The sequence below is a fragment of the Spermophilus citellus genome, assembly GCF_964194105.1.
Source record: "Spermophilus citellus genome assembly, chromosome: 6".
NCBI lineage: Eukaryota > Metazoa > Chordata > Mammalia > Rodentia > Sciuridae > Spermophilus > Spermophilus citellus.
The window spans coordinates 28,097,604-28,125,003 of record NC_138187.1 but is presented as its reverse complement, the minus strand read 5'-3'; the positions used below and the strand labels follow the sequence as shown (position 1 = coordinate 28,125,003).

The window sequence follows — 27,400 nt, the reverse complement described above, 5'->3', positions numbered from 1 at the left end:
GAGACAGGGTGTCCCTAACTTGCGATCCTCTTGCCTCGGCCTCTTGTGCTGCTGGGATCACAGCCACATCCCCAGGACTCTAGGCTCTCCTTCCTTCTCCAAATGATGGTGGCACAACATGATATGCGATGGGGTTGAAAACTGAACATTTTTCTCCTGAACGGCTTTCAAACCTGCAATAGGACACATCCATCCATCCCACACTGGAGGGCTCTAAGTAATCTTTAAGAAAAAGACAGGAGGACTTAGTCTTGGTCTTGATTCCCATAGGATCAAACCTCTCTTTCTTCTTCTATGCCTCTTTTCTTCTGGGAAATGAAAACCCAAAGTTTAAATAAATAAATAATAAAAAAAAAACTTTTAAAGATAATAAGCAGTAGAACTCAGATTTCATCATGATACCTGGAGCCCCTATGAGAAATGAGAGGAACTGCTTCAGACAATACTCAAATTCTTGGAACATGGAGAATGTAGAATTCTTTCCAACCATGACTCTCTTGTTTTCCTTTGGAATCAGAACAAGAAAGAACTCATGGTCCGAGGGCAGATTTGTGGTTGCCCAGGGCTGGAGGGAGAGAAAAATGGAGTGCTTATTATTGGTTAGGAGGTCCCTGGGGTAACGACAAACTTCTGGGCTAGACAGTGATGGTGGCCACACAGCATCAAGGATATAGTTAGCACCGCTGGACTGCACGCGCTGGGAGAGCTGAAAGTGGGCTGGAGACAACGGAGCCCAAGGTGAGCACATCTCGCTCATGCGGGACACACACAGAGCACATGTCACTGGGCGTGGTGGCACATGCCTATGATCCCAGATACCTGGGAGGCTGAGGCAGGATAGCAAGTTAAAGGCCAGCCCTGGTAATTCAGCAAGACCCTGTCTCAAAAGAGCTAGCAATGTGGCTCAGAGGCAAAATGCTCCAGATTAAATCCCAGTTTACTTCTCTTTGTGTCCCTCCCTCTTGCGCATGTGCGTGCCTCTTTGTGTATTTTACCAGAATTCTTTTGGTACCAGGGATGATTGAACCCAGGGATGCTTAACCACTGAGCCACATCCCCAGTCCTTTTTTTGGAGACAGGGTCTCACTAAGTAACTTAGGGCCTTGCTGAGTTGCCGAGGCTGGCTTTGAACCTATGATCTTCCTCCTTAGCCTCCCAAATCACTGGGATTACAGGTGTGCACCACTGTGCATAGCTATCTTACAATTAAAAACGTAAAATAACAAATTCACAAATCCCTCCTACGTACATGTAGCTGTGGAAAACACACCCACTAGTTGTATTCCCTGTGCACAGGGAAAAAGGTACAATTCCCACTCCATGCCAACTCTGACGATTCTCTCAGAAAGTGCACCCTGGAAGCAAGACACCAACAGGGCTAGCCCAGCACCTGGCCGCCATGCTACCAGCCCTGCCCCCACAACCTACAAGAACGAGCACAGATTCAAACAAGACGTATTTCAAATAGTTTAATTTTAAAAATATTCTATTCAGTGCTAAAATATGTCTTCACTTGCTGTTGCCCATTTTCATTTTCTTAAACTTTTTTGAAACAAAAAATAAAATCACAAAGTTCAATTAAACATGCAGATTTCAAAGAAAAGGGGACTTCCTAGAAAGTGTGAGCTGAAGTACTGTGGGGGTGGGTACTGCTGTCAGACCTCAGATCCCTGCTAGGTAAAGTGTGGCAGGAGGCAGGGGAAGCTGGAACGAAATGGACAGGTACAGAGAAAGCTGTGTGCATGTGTGCGTTGGTGTGCGCGCGTGCGCGTGTGTGTGTTGGGGGAAGAGGGCGGTTCCAGAGGGGTACAGGACTGTCAGCAGCTAGAGAGCCCAGGAGAGGCAGGAAATGTATATGGACTTTCTGCCCCTCCTTCCTGCCCTCCCGTGTCTCTACCCAGTCCGTCTCCAACAGCAGCCTACAGGGCCCTAGCCCTGTGGGAAAGTCCATGAATCTACAGTCTCCATTCAAGTTCAAGTAACCTTAGGCACTCTCCTCTCCACAGGGTGCCTTCACATCTCTTTCTCTTCAAAGAAGCGCAGCAGCTCAGTCCAGAGGTTCTGGAGCAGAGAATGCTTCCTGGAGGTGACAGATGAACCTTGGGATGGCTGATGCTCCAGCTTACTTGGGGTGCAAAACGACATGAGTGCTCCTCTTCTCAGAGCAAACAGACATAGGTGCCAGGGACGGGAAGATGATGCTCCAACCCCAAGTCCAGCCCAGAAGGCTCCCAAGTGCAGACTCTGGACCCCGGTGCTTGCCCTTACCCCAGCAACACGGCATGGCCAGAACCAGAATGCAATAAATAGAGGCAGGGGCCAGGAGGCGAGGGCTCTGGGACAGTGCTAGCTTTCGGATGCTGTCTGCGGCACTGGGGGTTGGTCCACACAGAAGCGTTTCAGGGGCGGGGCACCTGAGTCTTCCTCTTCCTCTGCAATCTAGGAGCAGCAAGAATACCAAGTGACAGGGCCATCCCTCTCATCAAACCTGCCCATAAACCTGCATTACAACCCCAACACTCACCTTGACCTCCTGGCAGACGACTCGCCTCTTGCCCTGCCTTACTACTGGAGGAGACACCAGCTCCCTGGCTGCCTTTGCCCCTTCCATAGCATGTGCCAAGCTAGCAATCCAGCCGCTGGCCGGCTGTCTTTATTTTTTCCCTTAGAAATATGAAAAGCCAAAGGGACACCTCACCTGTGTCTCTAGTGGGACCGGCTCTTCCTTCGTGAGGGTGGGAGGTTCATCAGCAACTTCGGAGGCAGGCAGGGAGGGCTCTGAAAGAACAGCAAGGTCAGCCCGAGGGCAGCAGAGCTCAAGGGGGCATCTCAGCCTCAAGCTGGCAGGGGATTTCCTATGATATAGGTAGAGAGGGGGGAAGAACACCAGCCAGGAAGCAAATGTGCAAGGTCTCACTGGGCCAGGTCTAGGGGGAGGGGGCAGCCACTGAGGATAGTAAAGTATGGCTATGTCACAGAGGGCCACCACCAGTGCTGGCTGGGGAGCCTAGTCCCCCCTTGGACCACCTGCAACCCACACAAGTAGCTCATCCTGCCACTCGCCAGCTGCAATGTCGCAATCCTAACTCAGCCTCCTGGTCTTATGAGGGCTGCCTTGGGGTTAGACAGAAGGTACAAGGCAGGAGGAAGTACAGTTGAGTCTTAGCTGTACTTGGCACTTTCCACAGAGGGAGAAACTCCATTCTGAGGCCTGATGTTAAGGGGTCACAGAATAGCAGAAGCTGATGGGGGCCAAAGACATGCACAGGTGCTTGCATCTTGTTAGCAGGACACAGGGCAAAGAGCAGGAACTCTGACATTGGAAGGACCTAAACCTACATCCAGGTCCTCCAGTTACTACATCTGTGCTCCTGGACACAGATTTAACCTTTCTAAGTCTCCACCTTCCTCAACTGAAATGGAGACAGTAGCTTCTATCTTGTAAGGTTTTTGAGAGGATCATGCCAGGAATCAAATGCCAAAATCCCATTACACAGAGCCCAGCATGCAACTGTACTTCCTATTCTCTTCAGTTTGTGAAGGGATAAAATACAGTCATTCCTCAAAATATCCTGAGTGGTTACCAAATAGCTGGATGCTGCCAGGCTCTGAGGTTCACACTCTGTTTTTTTTTTTTTTTTTTTTTTTGTACCAGGGATTGAACTCAGGGGCACTCAACCACTGAGCCACATCCCCAGCCCTATTTTTTTTTCTCCCAACAGTACTAGGCATTGAATTTTCAATCCTCCTGCCTCAATCTCTTGAGTGGCTGGATTACAGGTGTGCACCCTGTACTGGGTTTCTTTAACCTCTAATCCAAAGAAGAGAAATGTCAAGTCCAGAGGTAAAGACCCTCCTGATGCTCATCCTGGGTCACCACAACTCACCCTCGAGGATCTCCTGGCCCAGAGTAGGGGGCTGGGAGTCATCAGTGCGGAAGTCGGAGGTGTGTGCTGGACTTAGGGACTCACTCTGCTGGGGACTTGGGCTCGAGCTAGTGCTGCTGTCCACCTTGAGCTGACAGACGTCAGACACAGAACTCTGGTTGCTGTTTTCATCTGAAAATCAATCAGCAAAGGCAACAACTGGGGTGGGCATTTTCCTCAAGAGGGGCTCAGTTCAGAGCTTAGGACCTGGCATCTCCATGAGCAGCCACGGACACCATGGGTACAATGAGCACTGCTGAAGACACCCCCTGAAAAGGTGGACCCACGTGGGTTTCTATGCACAGCAAATTATCTGCCGTCTAAGTTGATTAACGTGTTTTCTGTTTCATAACCTATTATCATAAGCATCAGATGCAGCAAAAATCTTTAACTTCAAGAAGGATTTACACTTTGGGAAGGTCAAGTTATGCTCATTAATGGCTGGCTTCCTTACTGATACCACTTACAACTTGGACCTGGCGTTTTCTCACTGACAAAGAACAGAGGGCAGAGCTGTACCAGTGGTCAGTGCTTCCCAATTTTTCACACTACACAGAAAATGATACGATCTTGTCTGGCACTCTTGGGTGGCATCTGGAGGTGGTCACTCAGGCCCTTCAGCTACCTGGTTGCCCCAGGAATGAGGAGCCACTACCGGGGAGCTTTGTCTGAACACTGTGAACCACCATCTAATTTAAAACCCTGGGTGTCCACAGCTCCCCTCCCCGCCCCTCCTGCAGCCAGTCACCAAACCAGATGTCATCTCCTCTCAGAGATCACCTGTGCTTGCCCCTTCCTTTTCTGCTGCTCTTTTCAGGGCTCAATACCTCTGGCATGGCTTTCTGTGACAGCCACCTACCTGTCCTGCCGTTGGTCTTACACATTCACACCACTGTCTACGTGATCTTTCCAAACCCTTGGATGGGTCCCAGCTGCCTAAAGAATGATTTCACACTCCACTGCTTCTTAGGCCAGATGTAAGACAGTCCTATCCCAACCTCCAAAGTCCTTTCTGCTCTCTGGCCTTGATGCCTGTTCTTCCTCCACTCTCACCCTTGGCTCCACCTAGCTACTGCTGATCGAAAAGCAGTTCCGCTCATGGCACCTGTGCCAGGTGCTGTTTGTGCTGTGCCTTCCTCTCCCTGGTTCCCCGGCTCCCTTGGGGGAAATCCCCACCCTCTTTCGATGCTGCTGTTGGTCCCTGTGCACCCTGCAGCCCACAGAGATGGCCAGACCAAGGAATGGAACCCCTGTCTCCCAAGGCTTTACAGTTACTGAACTCCACCCAGAGCTGGAGGCCCCTTGCCTGCATTCTCCTCCTTGTTTACTCTGACTTTGGTCAGGTGAGGGAGGGTGGGAGGGGAAACTGCAGGCCGGGCTGGTGCCAGGTCTAGTTTTGAAGGCAAAGTCCTAAGCCCACCCTCGTCTTCATACCTATAGAGACCGCTATGTCTCACGCTAAAACAGAAGTGGTGTTTATCATAAAAAGACTGAAATTCTGTCCCCATGAGAGTCAACAGGCTCTCTTCTCTGAGCATCAGTTTCCTTAAATAGGGATGATAACAACTGTCTGGTCTAGATCACAGGCTGACAGAAGAAAAAAAGATGAGAAAGTGAAAGGGTTCTGTCAACAATGACTGCCCCATAGGTGTCAAGGGATGAGAAGGTGAGGACATGGCTGCAGGTCAGCCCAGGCAGGGCTGGCTTTGGTGATCTATGCTAAGGCACCACAGTAAAACACATGCCCTGGGGCTAGGGATGTAGCTCCCAAAAAGTTAAAAAAAAAAAAAAAAGAAAGAAAGAAAGAAAATTCTAGTTCTTTAAAAAATAAAATACACTGACCCAGAAAAACAGGCCCTGACGGGAGTCTGTCAGCTACTAGTCGTGTAGCTTTAGACCCCTAACCTTGGCTCTCATGTGCCAGCTGCCCACCTCTGCCCTGCAGGGCTAGGTGTGATCTCAAGGAAGACCCAGGCAAACCCAGCACTGCTCTTCTCAGAGCTCCTCCTCTTACTCCTGTGAGTTCACCTCGGTTCTCTATTTCCTGCAAAGAAGACACACAGAGGCAACTCACCTTGGAACTCAAGGAGGAGAGAGGAGTTGGCTGAGGCATCAGAGGGAAAACCATTAGGTTCCCGAGCTGTTGAACTGTTCGACTTTGACTTTTCTTTCTACAAAAGAAAAAAAGAAAAATATGTAGGAGCTAAACCAGAGACCTGTGGAGAGGACAAAGGTGCTATCTGGGAGTCCCCAGAGGTCAGGATTAGGACTGAAGAGGAATAACCGGGTGGGCGAGAACCAAGGAGGCTGGGATAACGGAAGCCAGGGCAAGGCCTCTCCTCGAGCCTCAGCATCTCCATCTGTGAGGCGAGCCTCCTAGCATGAGTAAGCTGAACCAAAATGAGAGGCAGTCACTTCTTCCTCTCCTGGAGCTCCCTGTGGTTCTCTTCTCCTGCCCTGATCAAGATGTTCCACCCAGCCCAGTGTGGTGACACACACCTGTAATCCCAGCAACTCAGGAGGCTGAGGCAGGAGGATGGCGAGTTCAAAGCCAGCCTCAGCAACGTAGCGAGGCCCTGTCTCTAAATAAAGAATACAAAAGAGCTGGAGATGTGGCTCAGTGGTAAAGCACCTCTGGGCCCAATCTCCAGTACTAAAAAACAAAAAAGCTGCTTCACCCAACCCTTCCTGGTGTGATGGGTGAGAAACACAAAACAGTCCTTTGAATAGATTCCTGTTTTAGTAGCACAGAAGGAAAAAAGGTAAGAGGAGAATGGACCTCTGGAAGCACAAGAGGGGTCACTATATATGCAACACAGGCAGCACAGGACAGGGGTCCCTGCTGGCTCTGTTGCTAACTGATCATCCTCGTCTATTCAACATGATCACCCCAGCCTGCCTTTATATTTCCTTCAAGCAGGCTAGGTAAGTGCTAGCATAGGAGAAAAAGCAGAGGGTGAACAAACTAATCAATCTAAGCATTTGCAAGTGAAAGCATTCTTTTTTTTTTTTAATACTTTGTTTTAGTTGTAGCTGGATACAATATCTTCATTTTTATTTTTATGTGGTGCTGAGGATCAAACCAAGTGCCCCGCATGTGTTGGGCAAGTGCTCTACCACTGAGCCACAACCCCAGCCCCTGCAAGTGAAAGCATTCTAAAAGCCCAAAGCTTAAGTCTGGGTAAGTCTCAAGTTTACCAGTTCGCACCTTTTTGGAGGCTGGAAGAGTACTGAAGATTGATTCCGGGGGTACTTTACTACTGAGCTACATCCCAGTCCTTTTTATTTTATTTTGAGGCAAAATCTCACAAAGTTGTTGAGGCTGGTCTCATACTTGCAATCCTTCTGCCTCAGCCTCCAGAGTTGCTGGGTTTACAGGTGTGCACCCAGCTGGTTTTACATTTTTTTTAATTTAAATATTGATTTTTTAGTTATAGGTAGACACAATATTTATTTTATTTTTATGTGGTGCTGAGGACCGAACCCAGGGCCTCACACATGCTTTACCTCTGAGCCACAACCCCAGCCTTGGTTTTACATTTTTTAAATCAAATTTTTCATTTATATTTTGATCTTTGGTGCTGGGGATTAAACTCAGGGCCTCAAGCATACTTGGCAAGTACACTATAAATGAGTTACAAACCCAGCACTTTTTATCTGATTTTGAGACAGGGTCTCACTAAATTGCCCAAGCTGGCTTTGAATTTGTGACCCTCCTGACTCTCAAGCCTCCCAAATCAATGGGATTACAGGTGTGTATCCCACATTTTATCGCTCCACCTTCTAAAAGGATGAGGCAGGCTTGGAGTGTAGAACCCTTATCTAGCTCGGAGGCCCTGGGTTCAATCCCCAGCATCATAAAATAAACAAACAAAAAATAAAACAGAAGCATGTGGGGACATATTGGTACACTAGCACCCACAGCAACATTTGGCTTTACCATAGTTTTTTTTTGTTCTTTCATTTATCTTTATTTTAATGATTCTGAGTTCACATACATTATGTATTCACTCCGTTAAATCATGAAAATAGAGAAAAATCACCTCCATGATTAGAGACAACCCATACGTTTGTATGAAAAAGGAGCACAGTATAGAATTAGAACAGGCTTATCTTCCCCCACTCACTATACATTTCCCTAGGTCACTAAATAACCTTTTATAATATCTTCTTAACAATTATAAGGCTTTACAAGATTCAGTGCAGAATAACTTACTGAGTTTTCTACAATATGATCTTTAGTTTGCTGGAGATTTTTAAATGTTATAAATAATGCAACTTGCAATGCTATAGAAGTAACTGTGAAGCTGGGTACGGTGTTGCACACCTGTAATCCCAGCTAATTGGGAGGCTGAGGCAGGACTACAGGTTCAAGGCCAGCCTCAGCAACTTGAGATCCTATCTCAAAGATTTAAAAAAAAAAAAAGGTGGGGATATAGCTGGAGATATAGCTCAGCAGTGGTAGAGTCTTCCTGGGTTCAATTTCCAGTACCACAAAAAGAAAAAAATGACCACGAACACTTCATGATTAGCTCCCAAAGATAAGTTCCTAGAGATAAAATTTATGGATCAGGGCTGGGGATGTGGCTCAAGCGGTAGTGCACTCGCCAGACATGCGTGCGGCCCAGGTTCGATCCTCAGCACCACATACAAACAAAGATGCTGTGTCTGCTGAAAACTGAAAAATAAATAAATAGACTGAAGGTGAAAGGTTGGGAAAAATCATATCACTCATATGGACCTCGGAAGCAAGCAGGAGTGTCCATACTCATATCAAATAAAATAGACTTCAAGCCAAAGTTAATCAAAAGGGATAAAGAAGGACACTACATACTGCTCAAGGGAACGATACACCAACAAGACATAACAATCATAAATATATATGCCCCAAACAATGGTGTAGCTATGTTCATCAAACAAACTCTTTTCAAATTCAAGAGTCAAATAGACCACAATACAATAATTATGGGAGACTTCAACACATCTCTCTCACCTCTGGACAGATCTTCCAAACAAAAGTTGAAAAAAGAAACTATAGAACTCAATAATACAATTAATAACCTAGACTTAATTGACATATATAGAATATACCACCCAACATCAAGCAGTTACACTTTTTTCTCAGCAGCACATGGATCCTTTTTCTCAAAAATAGACCATATATTATATCACAGGGCAACTCTTAGAAATTATAAAGGAGTAGAGATAATACCATGCATCCTATCTGATCATAATGGAATGAAACTGGAAATCAATGATAAAAGAAGGAAGGAAAAATCCTGCATCACTTGGAGAATGAACAGTATGTTACTGAATGATCAATGGGTCAGAGAAGACATCAAGGAGGAAATTTAAAAATTCTTAGAGATAAATGAAAACACAGACACAACATATTGGAATCTATGGGACACAATGAAAGCAGTTCTAAGAGGAAAATTCATTGCTTGGAGTTCATTCCTTAAAAAAAAAGAAAAAAACAAACAAATAAATGATCTCACTCTTCATCTCAAAACCCTAGAAAAAGAAGAGAAGAACAACAGCATAAGTAGTAGAAGGCAAGAAATAATTAAAATCAGAGCTGAAATCAATGAAATTGAAACAAAAGAAACAATTGAAAAAATTGACAAAACTAAAAGTTGGTTCTTTGAAAAAATAAATAAGATTGGAAGATCCTTAGCCATGCTAACGAAGAGAAGAAGAGAGAGAACTCAAATTACTAGCATATGGGATGAAAAAGGCAATATCACAACAGACACTACAGAAATACAGAAGATAATTAGAAATTATTTTAAATCCTTATACTCCAATAAAATAGAAGATAGTGAAGGCATCAATAAATTTCTTAAGACATATGATCTGCCCAGATTGAGTCAGGAAGATATACCCAACCTAAACAGACCAATATCAATTGAGGAAATAGAAGAAGCCATCAAAAGACTACCAACTAAGAAAAACCCAGGACCAGATGGGTATACAGCAGAGTTTTACAAAACCTTTAAAGAAGAACTAATACCAGGCTGGGGGTGTGGCTCAAGCGGTAGCGCGCTCGCCTGGCATGCGTGTGGCTCAGGTTCGATCCTCAGCACCACATACAAACAAAGATGTTGTGTCTACCAAAAACTAAAAAATAAATATTAAAATTTAAAAAAAAAAAAGAACTAATACCAATACTTTTTAAGCTATTTCAGGAAATAGAAAAAGAGGGAGAACTTCGAAATTCATTCTATGAGGCCAACATCACCCTGATTCCTAAACCAGACAAAGATACTTCAAAGAAAGAAAACTACAGACCAATATCTCTAATGAACATAGATGCAAAAATCCTCAATAAAATTCTGGCAAATAGGATACAGAAACATATCAAAAAGATCATGCATCATGATCAAGTAGGATTCATCCCTGGGATGCAAGGCTGGTTCAATATACGAAAATCAATAAATGTTTTTCACCACATCAATAGACTTAAAGATAAGAACCATATGATCATCTTGATGCAGAAAAAGCATTCGACAAAGTTCAGCATCCCTTTATGTTCAACACACTAGAAAAACTAGGGATAACAGGAACATACCTCAATATTGTAAAAGCTATCTATGCAAAGCCTCAGGCTAGCATCATTCTGAACGGAGAAAAATTGAAGGCATTCCCTCTAAAATCTGGAACAAGACAGGGATGCCCTCTCTCACCACTTCTGTTCAACATAGTTCTTGAAACACTGGCCAGAGCAATTAGACCGACAAAAGAAATTAAAGGCATAAAAATAGGAAAAGAACTTAAATTATCACTATTTGCGGATGACATGATTTTGTACCTAGCAGACCCCCTAAAAGGGTCTACAAAGAAACTACTAGAGCTAATAAATGAATTCAGCAAAGTGGCAGGATATAAAATCAACACGCATAAATCAAAGGCATTCCTGTATATCAGCGACAAATCTTCTGAAATGGAAATGAGGACAAAAAAAATAAAATACTTGGGAATCAACCTAACAAAAGAGGTGAAAGATTTATACAATGAAAACTACAGAACCCTAAAGAGAGAAATAGAAGATCTTAGAAGATGGAAAAATATACCCTGTTCATGGATAGGCAGAACTAACATCATCAAAATGGCGATATTACCAAAAGTTCTCTATAGGTTTAATGCAATGCCAATCAAAATCCCAACGGCATTTCTTGTAGAAATAGATAAAGCAATCATGAAATTCATATAGAAAAATAAAAGACCCAGAATAGCAAAAGCAATTCTAAGCAGGAAGAATGAATCAGGCGGTATAGTGATACCAGACTTCAAACTATACTACAGAGCAATAGTAACAAAAACAGCATGGTACTGGTACAAAAACAGACGGGTAGACCAATGGTACAGAATAGAGGACACAGAGACCAATGCACAAAATTACAACTATCTTATATTTGACAAAGGGGCAAAAGCATGCAATGGAGGAAGGATAGTATCTTCAACAAATGGTGCTAGGAAAACTGGAAATCCATATGCAACAAAATGAATCTGAATCCCTTTCTCTCGCCATGCACAAAAGTTAACTCAAAATGGATCAAGGAGCTTGATATCAAAACAGAGACTCTGCATCTGATAGAAGAAAAAGTTGGCTCCAATCTACATAATGTGGGGTCGGGCTCCAAATTCCTTAATAAGACACACATAGCACAAGAGTTAAAAACAAGAATCAACAAATGGGACTTACTCAAACTAAAAAGTTTTTTCTCAGCAAGAGAAACAATAAGAGAGGTAAATAGGGAGCCTACATCCTGGGAACAAATTTTCACTCCTCACACTTCAGATAGAGCCCTAATATCCAGAGTATACAAAAAACTCAAAAAATTAAACAATAAGAAAACAAATAACCCAATCAATAAATGGGCCAAGGACCTGAACAGACACTTCTCAGAGGAGGACATACAATCAACAAGTACATGAAAAAATGCTCACCATCTCTAGCAGTCAGAGAAATGCAAATCCAAACCACCCTAAGATTCCATCTCACTCCAGTAAGATTGGTAGCCACTATGAAGTCAAACAACAACAAGTGCTGGCGAGGATGTGGGGAAAAGGGTACACTTTTAAATTGCTGGTGGCACTGCAAATTGGTGCGGCCAATTTGGAAAGCAGTTTGGAGATTCCTTGGAAAGCTGGGAATGGAACCACCATTTGACCCAGCTATTCCCCTTCTCGGACTATTCCCTAAAGACCTTAAAAGAGCGTACTATAGGGACACGGCTACATCAATGTTCATAGCAGCACAATTCACAATAGCTAGACTGTGGAACCAATCTAGATGCCCTTCAATAGATGAATGGATAAAAAAAAAAATGTGGCATTTATACACAATGGAGTATTACTAAGCACTAAAAAAAGGCAAAATCATGGCATTTGCAGGGAAATGGATGGCATTAGAGCAGATTATGCTAAGTGAAGCTAGCCAATTCCTAAAAAACAAATGCCAAATGTCTTCTTTGATATAAGGAGAGCAACTAAAAACAGAGCAGGGAGGAAGAGCATGAGAAGATGATTAACATTAAACAGGGACGAGAGGTGGGAGGGAAAGGGAGAGAGAAGGTAAATTGCATGGAAATGGAAGGAGACCCTCATTGTTATACAAAATTACATATAAGAGGAAGTGAGGGGAAAGGGAAAAAAAAACAAGAGAAAGAAATGAATTACAGTAGATGGGGTAGAAAGAGAAGATGGGAGGGAAGGGGAGGGGGATAGTAGAGGATAGGAAAGGCAACAGAATACAACAGACACTAGTATGGCAGTATGTAAAAACGTGGATGTGTAACCGATGTGATTCGGCAATCTGTATACGGGGTAAAAATGGTGGTTCATAACCCACTTGAATCAAATGTATGAAATATGATGTCAAGAGCTATGTAAAGTTTTGAACAACTAATAATAAAAAAATACTTAAAAAAACTTATGGATCAAAGGGATAAAATCTTGCAAATATGAAAGCTTACAAACATAAATATATGCAGCTAACTTGACCTCTAGAAGTTTATACCAACTGACTCTCCTTCAGCGAGGCCCATTGCTTGGTCTCCTTTACATTTTTTCCTTGACCAACATGATCATCATCCTTCCCATTTTCCCTAGTCTAATATAGGTCAATGCCAGGAGATGGCACACCACCATGGACCACAGGAGGGAAGACCAGCTGCTGAACCCCAAAGCCCAGCTTAACAACCAGCATAAGCACTGTGAGAATGTACTCTCAGGCACAACCACCTAAGCCTTCAGGAAGAAGCTGCGGTCCCTTTAAATGACTATTTTGGCACATCTAAAGTTGTTTTTGTTTCACTTAAGGCTCTCTAGAGAAATTTACAATGGTACCAGCTCAAACTGCAATCACCCCCTTTTGGGTGACCTAAACTCTGCTTATTATAAGCCTATATTATCTACCCAAAGAAATTCCCATCTACCATTTTTTGAACATGAGATGTACAGAGAAGCGCGATGTCCAAGTGCACATGCTCAAGAACAAGCCCCACCCCCACGGCCTGCAACAACTGACAACAAGGATTTCCTACAGGAGCGATACGTGTTTCCCCAGTAAAAACTCCATGCTTTGTTTGCTCAGCTTTGGGAATTATGCACATCTCTTTCCTTGCCTTGTCGCAAGAGATCAACCTCTCCTCTCTCTCCTGCTGGCTATGATGCTTAGCTCTGCACTCACCAAGGGGTGGACCCTCTGAGCTGGGCTGCCAAGAGGGACCAGGTGGCAGAGTCTGTGAGAGGAACAAGGGGGAGTTGGCCCCCACCTGCATCACTGCCTGAGGTCTCCGAACTTTGGCCTTGGGGTAAGAATGTCATTGCAATCAAGGCTGGGTGTGGCCTTGGACCTTCCTGGAAGAGCACCTAGGACTGATACTGGAGGATCCTGGGCAGAAGAAGGCAGAGGGCAAGGGGGAAGGCTGGCCTGAGGCAAGCCCCTCCCCTATGTTCACTTAGAGGAGGGGAACTAGGCCTAGATTTCCATCCTTCCACAATCACATTTTACTCCTTAGAGCAGCGGAGAGTCCCAGGGCAACAAAAAGTAAGTAAGTGCACAGCAAAAATTCTAGGCATGGTGGGGCCTGGTGGCCCACACCTGTAATCCCAGCGGCTCAGGAGGCTGGGCTCAGGAGGCTGAGGCAGGAGAATTGAGAGTTGAAAGCCAGCCTCAGCAATTTAGAGAGGCCCCAAGCAACTCAGTGAGACCCTGTCTCTAATAAAATATAAAAAAGGGCTAGGCACATGGCTCAGTGGTCAAGTGCCCCTGAGTTCAATAACCAGTACCAGCCCCCCAAAAAACTCCAGGAACTGGAGGACTATGAAGCCATAAAAGAGCAAATCACAGCCTAGAGCCTAAGCAGACTAACGGGGCAGAAGGACCAAGTTAAACAGTAAACCCTCTGGGGAAGGTGCGGGTGACACCGCAAACAGGAAATCTGGCAGTAAAGAGTGTAATTGTCAGCACTTCTGTAATCCCAGAGGCTAGGGAGGCTGACACAGGAGGATCCTGAGTTCAAAGCCAGTCTCAACAACAGCAGGGCGCTAAGCAACTCAGTGAGACCCTGTCTCTAAATAAAATACAAAATAGGGCTGGAGATGTGGCTCAGTGGTTGAGTGCCCCGGAATCCAATCCCTGGTACCATCCCCCTGCAAAAAAAAAAAAGAAATTGGAAAAAGAAAAAAAGAATGTAATTGGCAAAAATAAAGTGAGTGTAAGCAGAAATAGATACAACTGGGGCTGGAGCTGGAGCTGAGCGGTAGAGCACTTACCTAGCCCACACAAGGCCCTGCGTTCGAACCTCAGCATCACATAAAAATAAGTAAATAAAATAAAGGTGTTGTGTCCAACTACAACTAAAAAAAAAAAAAAAAAAAGGAAAAAAGAAAGAAATAGATACAACTGGAGAAAAGCCTAATGAGTGAAAACTGGCTCCACAGAAACTCAGAATGTGTTAGGAAAAGACAAGAGATGAAACAGGAGAGACAGAGGTTAAGAAATAGGGGCGATGGCACATACCTGTAATTCCAGTGACTCCAGAGGAAGAGGCAGGTGGATGGCAAGTTCCAGATCAGCCTCAGAATTTTAGTGAGACCCTACTCTTTTCTTTCTTTTTTGGTACTGGGGATTAAACCCAGGGGCACTTCATCAGTGAGCTATATCCCCAGCACATTTTTATCCTTTGAGATATGGTCTTACTAAATTGCTGACAGTAACCTTGAATTGCAATCCTCCTGCCTCAGCCTCCCACCAGGGTTCCTGAGATTGCAGGTGTGCGTCACTTTGGTCAGCTTGACAAAACTCTTGAAAGATGTATCACAGCAAGAGAGAAATGAAGCTGGACAATCCAGCCAGATCTGTCTCTAACAATAAAACGGGACTTAGGAAAAACCACTGAATGACGCTGTCAATGCCATTTTGATATGCATACCCATCAAATTTTGTGGGAGACAACTAAAGAAGTGGAATGTTTAGGGATTTTTTTCAATTTTTTTTAATTTGTTAATGGACCTTTATTTTATTCATTTATTTATATGCGGTGCTTAAAGCTGAACCCACTGTATAAGGCAAGTGCTCTACTGATCCATGATCCCAGCCCATGTTTTTATTTTTTAACTTTTAAAAAGCAAAGTGGCTTAGTTTTGATGAAGTACAATGGATTGACCATTTATAGTTCATACTTTTTGTGTCATGTAAGAAATCTCTATCAAATGCAATGGCAGTTAAGATGATTTCCTCTTTTCTTCTAGGAGTCCTCCATTTTTAGCTTTTACATTTAGGCCTAGGATCCATCATGAGTTAATTCTTATATATGGTATGAGGAAAGGCAATATTTTAAAAACATATCCAACTGCACCAGACAACATGTTGAAAAAGCATGCCTCCCACACTGAACTTCCTTTTTACCTTTTTTTCAAAAATAAAGTGATCAGGTACAATATAATTTCTAGAGTCTATTTCTAGATTCTTAAAATTCTATAGACCCGCATCTACCTTTTTGCCAATACCACACCACCCTATTACTGTAGCTTTGTATTAAGTCTTAGAGTTAGGTTGTATGACCTTGCCAAATTTGCTGTTTAAGTTATTTTGGCTATTGAAAATCCTTTGTAGGGCTGGGAATGTGGCTCAGGAGGTAGTGCGCTCGCCTGGCATGCGTGCGGCCCGGGTTCGATCCTCAGCACCACATACCAACAAAGATGTTGTGTCCGCCGAGAACTAAAAAATAAAAATTCTCTCTCTCTCTCTCCTCTCTCACTCTCTCTTTAAAAAAAAAAAAAAAAAAATCCTTTGTAGTTAAACACAAATTTTACAACCAGATTTCTTATAAGCTTCAAAAGACGAAGAATTTAGACTTGGTTAAGTTAAATCACTTGGGGGAAAGACTGACATTTTAGGAACGTGGAGGATCTGACCTATGAACACAGTAAAGACCCACATCTCCATTAACTTCTCTCAGCAAAGGTTTGTACTCTTTGCTGCACAGGGCTGGCTGTAGGATCCTTTTTTCAAATTCATTCCTAAGTTTTTCATAATATTTGATATTATTGGAACTTTTTATTTCAATTTCATTACACATAGCTAAGAAATTACAGAAATACAACATCTCAATCTGAATGTATATTTTTTTTATTAAATATTTTTTTAGTTGTAGATAGACTCAATGGTATTTATTTTTACGTGGTACTGAGGCTCAAACCCAGAGCCTCACAAGTGCTAGGCAAGTGCTCTACCACTGAGTCACAACCCCAGCCGTATTTTCTTCTTTTAAAGCAATGAAGCTGGGCACAGGGGCACATACCCATAATCCCAGCTACTGAGGCAGATGACCACAAGTTTGAGGCCAGCCTTAGCAACTTAGTGAGATCCTGTCTCAAAATAAAAAATAAAAAAAGGGCTGGGGTGAAGTGTACCAAAAAAAAAAAAAAAAAAAACCAAACCAAAACAACAACAAAAAAAGCTACTTAAAAGGAGTTATATACTCAATAAAATAGGCAAGAAAAAGAACAAAAGAGTAAACCCAATAAAACAAAAAAGAAAATAACAACGATGACAAAAACTAATAAAACAGAAAACAAACCAAAGAAATTACTAACAAAAACTAATTGTTAAAAGATTTTAGAAGCGAGAGAGTGTATTGTGGGAAAAAAATGAAAAGACGGATATAGAGTAAAAAAGGCAAAATAACTAAATTATCTAACAGATTTTAAAACACACCAACACCAGCACACTAGTACACCTGAAAACCCAACCAACAGTCCTCAGAGGGCACTGCTGGCATCTCAGAGGGCGGTTAATGCTTCACTCTACAGGACTTTCAGAATTGAGCAGAGGGCTTGGCCACATTCTAAATATGCCTGGGGATGGGGGATGAGGGAAACAGCACCTCCTCCTATTAAATGGGGAAAAGTGTATCCACATGGAAAAGTGATATCAAGCCTCTATCGAGCCTCTCCTCCACACAAGCGTAAACATCAGTTCTGGATGTGTCATAAATGGGAACAAAACAATTAACTTACCGAAGATTATAAGGAAGAATATCTCTGTGGCCTCAGAGGTAGCAAAGATTTGTTAAGACTTAATTTAAAAGTTTCAATTACAAAGATCGATTATTTTGTCCATATTTAAATTGAACATTTCCACTAGCTGCAGCACATGCCCACAGTCCCAGATACTCAGGAGGCCAAGATAGAAGCAAGTTAGAGATGAGCCTACCCTTAAAAAAATAAAGCTGGATGGGGGCTAGGGCTGGGGCTGAGCATAGCGCACTTGCCTGGCATGTGTAAGGCACTGGATTCAATTCTCAGCACCATATATAAATAAAATAAAGATCTATCAACAACTTAAATATATATATAACAACTTAAAAAAAAAAAAAGCTGGGTACAGTGGCACAGGCCTGTAATCCCAGCAGTTGGGGAGGCTGAGACAAGAGGATCCTGAGTTTAAAGCCAGCCTCAACAAAAGTGAGCTACTAAGCAACTCAGTGAGACTCTGTCTCTAAATAAAATACAAAATAGGGCTGGGGATGTGGCTCAGTGGTAGAGTGCCCCTGGGTTCAATCCCAGGTATAAAAAGAATAAAAGAAATGGATAGACACAGCTCAGAGGTAGAGCATCTCTGGGTTCAACTCTCAGTACTAACTCGCCCCTGCACCCCCGCCCAAAAAAGGAAAAAACATTTGTAAATGACTAGAGAAGTGCAAAGAAAAGCCAAAGCAGGAGACTGATTTCCTCTAGAGGGTAGGAAGGATGCTGCTAAAAAGAGTTGGCAGTGTTTTCTTTTGTTTTTGGTAATACTGGGGACAGAACCACTGAACTACATCCCCACTCCTTTTTTTTCCTTTTTGGAACTAAACCAAGGAGCACTTTATTGTTGAGCAACACTCCCAGTCCTTTTTATTACTTATTATTTTTATTACATATTTATTTATTTTGGTACCAGGGATTGAACCTAGGAACGCTTAACTGCTGAGCCATATCCTCAGGCCCTTTCTTGTATTTTTATTTAGAGATAGGATCTCACTAAGTTACTTAGAGCTTTGCTAAACTGCTGAGGTTGGCTTTGAATTTGTGATCATTCTGCCTCAGCCTCCCAAGCCACTGGGATTACAGGTGTGCACCCAGCCTAGGTAATACTCTATTTTTGACCTGGGTAGTTTTTACAAGAATATTAGTTTTGTATTTATTTATTAGACTGTACAACTGTACTTTCCTATGTGTGTGTATGTTTTCAGTGCTGGGGATGGAACCCAGGACCTCATGCAGGCCAGACAAGCACTCTACCCACTGAGCTACATTCCCAGCCCCTTCTCTCTGTTTTACATTCGAAATTAAAAAAAAAAAAAAAAAAAAAAAAACATTTAGGGGAAAAAAAGGTTGGAGGTAATGTGAGTGTTTGTGATGCAGGGAATGTGCAGCTGTGATCACTGCACGTAAGAGGACACAATACAAGAGTCTCCACATTTACAGATATGTGGCAAGTTCTTGAGATCACAGCTGAATGAAAGAGAAGGAAAAATGGTTTACAGATGTAAACAGATGGACGTTTTGAAAACAATACACATGTAAACAATGTTATGTATTTTTCAATAATTTACAGGTATCCAAATCAACAGAGGGATGATGAATAAGGCATTTATCAGAATCAAAAAGGTATGTATTTATACATATAATACACACACTGCAATCAGTAGCCAATCAGATAAAAGCGTCAGTCAGTACACTTTTTTGGTTTTCTTGTGATGCTAGGAAAGGAGGCCATGGCCTTAAGCACGCTAGGCATGTACTCTACCACTGAGCCAAACCTCCAAGGGTCAGAGAATAAACATTTTAGGTTTTGTGAGCCGTCAGGTCTTACAGCAACTATACAGCTATGCCACTGTGGCTCAAAACCACCTACAAACAACAAGGAATAAAATAAGTCACTGGCACAGTTGTGGGTCCATACAACTATACTTACAAACATGGGAAGCAGGCCTGGGAGCAGTCTGTCAAGACCTGGAAACGTCAAATGGATCATAGGAAGTGAACAAAGGCAGAAAATACTAGTGGCCTTGCATGGACCAATGACAAAGAGTACCTGAAGTATCATCTTCAACTCAATTTTGTTCAAGTAAGTTTGTTTATAAATAAGATGTAATCAAAGAAAGAATGGGTACCTTTTTTGTTGTTTTGATTTTCTTCCACACTTACCTCCTTGCTGTCTGTCACAGGAACCCACTTAAATATCCTAAGGGATGTGTCACCCACAGTCACCCATTTTTTCTCCCTACAAGAAAGACATTTCTTATAACTAATACAACAATAAACAGATTTTCTGTTCATTAACTTGTGCTTTTTTATTTCTCAGCAGATTATTCCTTCACTCTGAAATGCCTTCAAAATTTCTTGTCTGTCAAATTATAACCGAAGCTGTGTTTGGGGTATAAGAAATCATCAATTACCCAAGTATGGATGACAGGGCTAAAGGTAGCCTGACACCGTTTCAGAGGTTAAATATCAGGTTAAGAAATCTGCCCACACACACTTTTATTTATTTGTTTTTTTTGCAGTACAGAGGAGTGAACCTAGGGGGCACTTTACCACTCAGCTACATCCTCAGCCCTTTTTATATTTTGGTGTTGCTGGGGATTGAACCCAGGGACTTGTGCATGTGAGGCAAGCACTCTACCAACTGAGCCACATCCCCAACCCTATTTCATTTTATTTTTTTGAGTACTGGGGATTGAACTCAGGAGCACTTGGCCACGGAGCCACATCCCCAGCCCTATTTTGTATTTTATTTAGAAACCAGGTCTACTGAGTTGCTTAGCACCTCACTGGTGCCGAGGCTGGCTTTGAACTCATGATTTTCCTGTCTCGGTCTCCCGAGCTGCTGGGATTACATGCCTGCACCACCATACCCGGACTTTTTTATTTTTAATATTTTTTTTAGTTGTAGTTGGATACAATACCTTTTTTTTTTTTTTTAATGTGGTGCTGAGGATCTAATCCAGCGCCTCACACATGCTAGGCAAGCACTCTACCACTGAGCCATAACCCCAGCCCTCTTTTTATTTCTTTAGACACGGTTTCACTAAATTGCTGAGATTGGCCTCCAACTTACAATCTTCCTGCCTCCACCTCCTGAGTGTACTGAATATAGGCATGTGCCACTGTGGGTAGCTAGGACAGATTTTTTTAAATTAAAAATTTTAAGGGGCTGGGGCTCAGCAAAGCGCTCGCCTTGCATGTGCAAAACCCTGGGTTCGATCCTCAGCACCACATAAAAATAAAAAATAATATTTTTAAAAATAAAAATAAAATAAATAAAAAATGAAATAAAGGTATTGTGTCCAACTACAACTAAAAAATAAATATTAAAAAAAAATTTAAAAAGAAGGCTGATAATTTTAGAAATAATCTCTTCAAATCTCTCTAGGTTAATCCCACACTGTTCCTCTTCTCTGTCTTCCATTCAGAAGTCCCTCCAAGGGATAAACAACCACAAGACACTCCTGCTTCAAGAGTAGGAGGTGAGGGGGAGCAATGACAGTGGAAATGGGAGGATCCCTTCCCATTCTGGGTTGTCAAGACTATATAAAGGGCTGGGATTGTGGTTCAGCAATAGAGCGCTTGCCTAGCACATGTGAGGCCCTGGGTTTGATCCTCAGCACCACATAAAGTACTGTGTCCAACTACAACCAAAAAGTAAATATTTAAAAAAAAAAAAAGATTAGGGGCTGGGGTCGTGGCTCAGTGGTAGAGCGCAAGACTTGCATATATGAGGCACTGGGTTCAATCCTCAGTAGCATGTAAAAATAAATAAAGGTATTGTGTCCATCTACAAAAAAAAAAAAAAAAGAAAAGAAAAAGAAAAGAAAAAAGGTTAAATAAAGAAGAAATACAAAGCTCTATAGAAAACCCTCTCAGCCTCTCTGATAAGGTGGATGCTATATACCCACAAAGTAAGCAAAGACATAAGGTAGAATGACTGTCTTGCCCACAGTCACTCCATAGGTCATTATTTAAAGTCTCACAAGTAGTCCAGATTAAACTAAATTCACTGTTCTGAACTCGCACCTTCAATATACTTTTAAGAACTGTGAACCCATGTGCGTAAAGGAAATGTAATAAAGGCACTCCCTTGTTCTAGAACTACTTCTGCAAGCCCAGGCTGGCCTGGAACTTGTGATCTTTCTGCCTCAGCCTCTTAAGGAAACAGATTTGTCCCACTGCATCTGAAAGTTTTAAGTCTGATTTGAAGTTACAAAAAAGCCAAAAAAGTAACTGCTGTTCTGTTCAGCAAATAATGACACAAAAATTTGAGAGACTGTGACATAACAAAGAAAAACGAAGACTTAGTAAACTGGAGTTAGTTTCCCAACAGACCACTCCAGGAGCCCGTGGTAGGGCCCAGGGATGCATCACAAGGCCTACAGACCCTTTCTTTTCTGAAGCAGTCTTTCTATGTTGCCCAGGCTAGCCCCAAACACCTGGGGTTAAAAGATCCTCCTGCCTCAGCCTCCCTAGTAGCTGGGACTATGCAAGTGTATGCTGCCTGGCTAAATAACCATTTTTATATGTTAAAAATCACCACAGCCAGGTGTGGTGATGCAAGCCTGTAATCCCAGCAGCTTGGGAGGCTGAGACAGGAAGATTTCAAGTTCAAAGCAACAGTCAACAAAATCAAGGCACTAAGCAACTCAGTGACACCCTGTATCTAAATAAAATACAAAAATAGGGCTGGGTATGTGGCTCAGTGATTTGAGTGTTCCTGAGTTCAACTCCCAGTACCCCCGCCAAAAAAACTATAATGCACCAATTTAAAAAAAATGGGGGGGGGGGGTTGCTGACCCTGAAAAATAAACTTTGGAGCAGAGCCAGAAATTAATTAGGCAAGGAGGAGAGAGGAGGATACCCAGCATCAGGAACAGAAGTATGGTATCAGCATCCTAAGAAAGAGGCAGTACCTTTTTTGGTCTTTATCATAAAATAAGAGGCCCCTAAGCATTACTTTGGAAGCAGAAGGGTGCTATAGTACACTTTTAAAAGATCACTCCAGACTGGGTTGTAGCTCAGTGGCAGAGTGCTTGCCTAGCACGTGAAGCCTTGGGTTCGATCCTCAGCACCACATAAAAAGAAACAAAACACAGGATTGTATCCATCTAGGACTAGAAAGATTTCTAAAAAATCGCTCTAGTACTTGAAATGAGTAAAATGTAATTAAGCAAACACGACTGAACTGGACGATGAGCAAGAGGAGCAGCAGGATGATCCACCAGGGAAGGCGTGGAGTTCCAGGCGGGAGAGGAGAGCCCAATGGCATAGACCGCTGGAACAATGATGGCAAGGAAGAGAATCGTGGGCTCTTAGGTCTCACCAAAACCTAGGAGGATTCCATGTGGAGAGGGAAGCCATGATCTATTATTACTTAATTATTTCTGCGGTTCTACTAGAGACTGAACCCAGAACCTTGAACGCTGAGCTGCATCCCTAGCCCCTCGACATTTTGAGGCAAGGTCTCGATAAACTGCTCACACTGACCTAGAACTTGGGATCCTCCAGCCTCCCCAGCGGCTGCGATCACAGGTATGCCACACGCCCCGGGTAAGGAAGCCAAGAATTGCTTCATATTTGCACTAAATCTCAGCGGCTGGAAGGCTCCTGGGGAGAAAGCCAACGCTGCCCTGTCTTCAGGGTGGGGGCCTGGACCCAGGGGCACTCAGTCGCCGAGCGACATCCCCAGCCCTTTTTGTTTGTCGAGGCAGAATCTAAGTTCCCAGGCTGGCCTCGAACTGGAAATCTAACGGGTGAAGCTCCTGATAACAAGACGGGCGCTCTGCAGACGTCAGGGCCGTTTCCAAGCCACTCGGAGCCAGGTCTCCGGAGCGCAGGGCTTCCACCTCAGGACCGCGCCAGCTCCTGGAGTGCGCCATCTGCCCCGAAACTTCGCAATCTCCGGCGGCTTCCCAAGCACTGCGCGCAGCCCGGCGGGCCACTCCACCGCGGCTCTCCACCCCGGACAAGCGGCAAGTAGGCAACGAAGCCCCACTGCAGCACCGGACTCCGCGTCAGGAAGCCGGAAGCGCCTCCCGACGCCCGCGACCGCGGCAGGTGGGCGGGCCCGCGAGCCAGGGAGCCGCTGATTGGCCGCGTCCGGGGCGCCCTCTGACCTCACGCCGACGCCAGCGCACCCTCCTCCCGCCTTCTCCTACGCCCCCCCTCCCCCAGCTCCGGCCGCTCAGCTCCCACCCTGCCCGCCAGTCCCGCGCTCCTCTGGGTCTGGGCCCGAGTTCCCCGCCAGAACCGCTGGCTCCCGCCCCTCACCATTTCCGCACTTTCTCGATGGCCGCCATCACCTTCTTAATGTCGTCCTTGGCCCGGCTGCGGGTCTCGGCCCGGACCGACCGGCCCGACATGGCGGCGGCGGGAACGGCGGGGGCCAGGACACTGCTCCCAAGACACGGAGAATCGCGCGCCTCACGCGCCGCCGCCCGCCCGCCGCCTCAGCGTCACCGCGGCCGTCGCCCCCTCCGTGCGCGCGTGCGCGAGGGAGCGCGCGCACCCGCCCGCCCCCTGGGGCTTGAGGCCTCAGCGCGCCTGCGCGCCCCGCCCCGGGCGTCCCTTTAGAGCGCCCCGGGAGTCCCCTGGGCCCCTTCGCGGGCGTGTGTGCACTTCGAGCCTGGTGCACGTGCTATGCACAGGGCGAGGTGCGAGGCACTGCTGGTGTGGTCCTCAGCCTCCCCAGGGTATTTCGAGGTCACCACCCTCCTGCCTTGCTGTTTCAACTATTATTTAATGCCCTTTGACCTTGATGGAACCAAGACTCTGCACCATCTGCCTTGCCTCTTCTGTCTGGCATCCTTGTTCCCCAGATACACGACTGTGCCCCAGCCACAGGAAGTTTCACACCTATCTACTGCATGGCTTCCAGCCTTTGCACACACCTGTTCATCACCTGCAATTCTCTTTATCTCTTCATCTGATAAATATACTACTTTTTCCAGCATCCAGTTCAAACTCCAGCCTTTCCCAGATAGCCTAGGGTTCTACCTTGCTTGTACTTAAGTACAGTCTTAAGTATGAAATTCAGCAATTGTTGATTAAATGCTGCCTGATTTATGGAAGGCTCTGTACCTAATGCTGAGAACATAGTGGTTTTGTTTTCAAAGAGCTTATGGTTCAATAGAACATGTAGACCAGAAATTAAGTATTTAAAATGCCTTTTGAGGGGCTGGGGTTGTGACTCAGTGGCAGAGGGCTTGCCTAGCATGTGTGAGACACTGGGTTCAATTCTCAGCACCGCAAATGAATAAAAAAGGTCCATTGGGCTGGGGATGTGGCTCAAGCGGTAGCGCGCTCGCCTGGCATGCGTGCGGCCCGGGTTCGATCCTCAGCACCACATACAAACAAAGATGTTGTGTCCCCCGAGAACTAAAAAAAATAAATATTAAAAATTCTCTCTCTCTCTCTCTCCTCTCTCTCTCTTTAAAAAAAAAAAAAAAAAGGTCCCTTTGTGAGCAAAGTGGAGAAAAAGGGAATTAAAGGAACCCGCACTTAAAAAAAAAAAAGGTCCATTAACAACTACAAATACAAAAATAAAATAAAATGCCTTTTGACAAATGCTTGGTTAAGGGAAATACAAGGTACTAGGATAACATAATCTAGAGAAAATGACCTTGAAGCTATCTCTGAAAATAGTAGATGCTGTTACTGTAAAGACTGCGTCCACAGATGCTGTAGGTGCACAATGAATATGTGGGTAAACGATGACTCTTTAGTGCAAGTCTTGGCTTTTTGCCCTGGCCCACGCGTGGGCAGGCAAGCAGGCATGTACTGATGCCTATAGTAGGTGAAGAGTCCTGTGGCAGCTGTTTCAGGAGACACAGGAAGCAGGCTGTAGTGGTTGTTTTTCCCACCTCTAGAAAAACCTCTGCTCCAGGCACTGGGAATTGAACCCAGAGGCATTCCACCATTGACCTTCATCTCCAACTCTTTGAGACAAAGGCCTTGCTAAATTGCCCAGGCTGGCCTTGAACTTTCAATCTTCCTTCCCCAGCAGCTGGCATCACATCACTAGGATTACAGGTATGCACACCTGGCCCTTTAAATAAACTTCTTTTTCTCTGCTCCACAGAAATCCCTGAACTTGACCAAGCCTTAGGTAAGACTGTCACCCTTTCCTGATTGACAAATGTCATGGCTTGATAAGCATTTGTTCTCTTGTTGGTGACTGAGTCAGAAAGAGCTTCAGCCTGGCTGACGAATGAAAGAGCCAAATTAGCACATGGAGAGAAAAGATGAATCTAGAAACAATAGGATTGGAGGTGACACATCAGTTTTTTAAACCTAGCTGATCCAAAATAACCAAACTCACATGTGGCCGGAGCACCTGCTAAATACCCTCTAGCAGTGAAACTGTGGGTGACGCAAAAATGACTAAGACTTACTCCCTGCCCTCAAGGTGGTAGTAAAGAAAGCAATAGGAAAATGAAATGCATGGTGGAACTCAAGTGCCATGAGTCAAACCAGCTGCTGGGTCTTCAGTCCCATCCCTAACCCCCATGGTTCAGATACAGCCCACCACCTGGAAGTTACACCAACTTCTCACTCTGGTCAACTTCTGGCCAGCCTTCACCCCGAGGTTTCTCTTCTGTTGGGAGGGGTGTGTGTGTGCAGGGAGGGAAGGGGGCAGGGGACATGAGGTGGGGGGAACGCTGGGTATCTAACCCGGGCCTGTAAGTGCTCTGCACACTCCTAGGCCCCTGTAGCTTCTGTTCCTCAGCTGCTCTAGCCTCCTACTTCCATGTCTCCTTCAGCTCATCTTGCCCATCACCTTCCCTGGGCTACCCACTGCCCTGTAGTCCTAAGGACATGCCTGCTTCCTCCTATTTGTCGACTTGGCCCTCCATTTCTTACCTCCTCTCCCACAACAGCACGGAGAACAGAGCCTGGCACTATGCAGATTCTCATTAAATACTCAAAAGCCCAACCTCAGTGGTTCCCTTGACCCTTTCCTCTGTGCTGTGCTCTGTGTAACCAAAGTGGAAACCTACAAACTATTACCCATAGGCACTTTTGAGTTCATAGCCAACTTGCATTCATTGCAACTGCTTTCCTTCTCAGAATGAAAGCTACAATGGCCTACAGTAGCCCTATGGTCCTCTTCCCGTCAATGCTCTCCCCTTTCCTCCTACAACTCCACCTGGCTATGGCTGAGACTGGCCTTGCTCGTCTGAAAACACCTAGTCAAGCTCCATCCTCAGAGACCTTGCACTTCAGGTTCTTCCATGATTCACAACTGCAGTGTCCCCCAAAAGCTCATGTTAGTCTTGAATGCAGCTATGTTCAGAAGGTGGGGCTTTGGGGAAAGTGAGCCCTGATCTCATCCATCATGGAGTCACAGAATCCATGAAGAGTGGACTCATGAAGAGTGGGTCCTTGACGGGGGTTGCCTTCAGGGACCATCTTGTCCCCAGCTCGTCTCACTTCCCAGCTGCCACAAGCTGGCTCTGCTCCATCACACCCCTCAACCAGGACACTCCGCCCTACAGGCCCTCTGCCCCACACAGGCCGGTAGCAATGGAGCCCACAAGCCATGGACTAAAACCTCTGAACCAGGAGATAAAATTATCTTTCCTCTTCTATTTTCTCAGGTTTTTGTCTCAGGTAAAAAGCTGGCTCAGGCCACCTTAAGGTCTTTACTCAAATGTCTTCTCCATGCAGCGCTCCCTGGGCTTCCAGACCCACACTCGTTTCTGTCCCCTTTCCCATTTTTCTCCAGAGCATTCGTCACCATTTCAGACACTTTTGTCTTTGGAGTAGCTCCATCAAGGCAGCAACGTGGCCTGTTCACTGATTATTTCTAGCACAGAGTACAGAGCCCTGCGTAACGCAGGTTCTCATTAAAATACTTGAAGGCCCAACCTCAGTGGTTCCCTCGCCCCTTTCCTTAAGATCTCTGAGGAGGATCATGGTCC

At 44.6% G+C, this 27,400-nt stretch overlaps 1 protein-coding gene across 3 annotated transcripts; it reads right to left on the bottom strand.

The window, feature by feature from the left end:
• Positions 1 to 1,454: 1,454 nt before the first annotated feature.
• On the bottom strand, positions 1,455 to 23,979 carry BCL7B (BAF chromatin remodeling complex subunit BCL7B). 3 transcript variants are annotated; one of them, XM_081298373.1, is made up of 6 exons: positions 23,748 to 23,979; positions 19,632 to 19,707; positions 6,001 to 6,097; positions 3,888 to 4,058; positions 2,699 to 2,778; positions 1,455 to 2,439 (listed from the first exon to the last, which is right to left on the bottom strand). In XM_081298373.1, the coding sequence occupies exons 1-6, from the start codon at positions 23,837 to 23,839 to the stop codon at positions 2,347 to 2,349; spliced, it is 609 nt and encodes a 202-aa protein (XP_081154499.1). In that variant the 5' UTR covers positions 23,840 to 23,979; the 3' UTR covers positions 1,455 to 2,346. The 3 variants fall into 3 exon arrangements, with proteins under 3 accessions (XP_081154499.1, XP_081154501.1, XP_081154500.1); XM_081298375.1 differs by lacking the exon at positions 3,888 to 4,058; XM_081298374.1 differs by lacking the exon at positions 19,632 to 19,707 and having other exon boundaries at positions 23,780 to 23,979.
• Between the last annotated feature and the right edge of the window lie 3,421 nt (positions 23,980 to 27,400).

Bases quoted from the DNA above. Each gene is read 5' to 3' on its own strand.
- BCL7B (XM_081298373.1), bottom strand. From the start codon at position 23,839: ATGTCGGGCCGGTCGGTCCGGGCCGAGACCCGCAGCCGGGCCAAGGAC. The intron at 2,779-3,887 runs GTGAGTTGTGGT...CTGTTCTTTCAG, and splicing joins GGGCCAGGAGATCCTCGAGG to AGCCCTCCCTGCCTGCCTCC. The intron at 2,440-2,698 runs GTGAGGTGTCCC...TGCTGCTCCTAG, and splicing joins CGGTCCCACTAGAGACACAG to ATTGCAGAGGAAGAGGAAGA.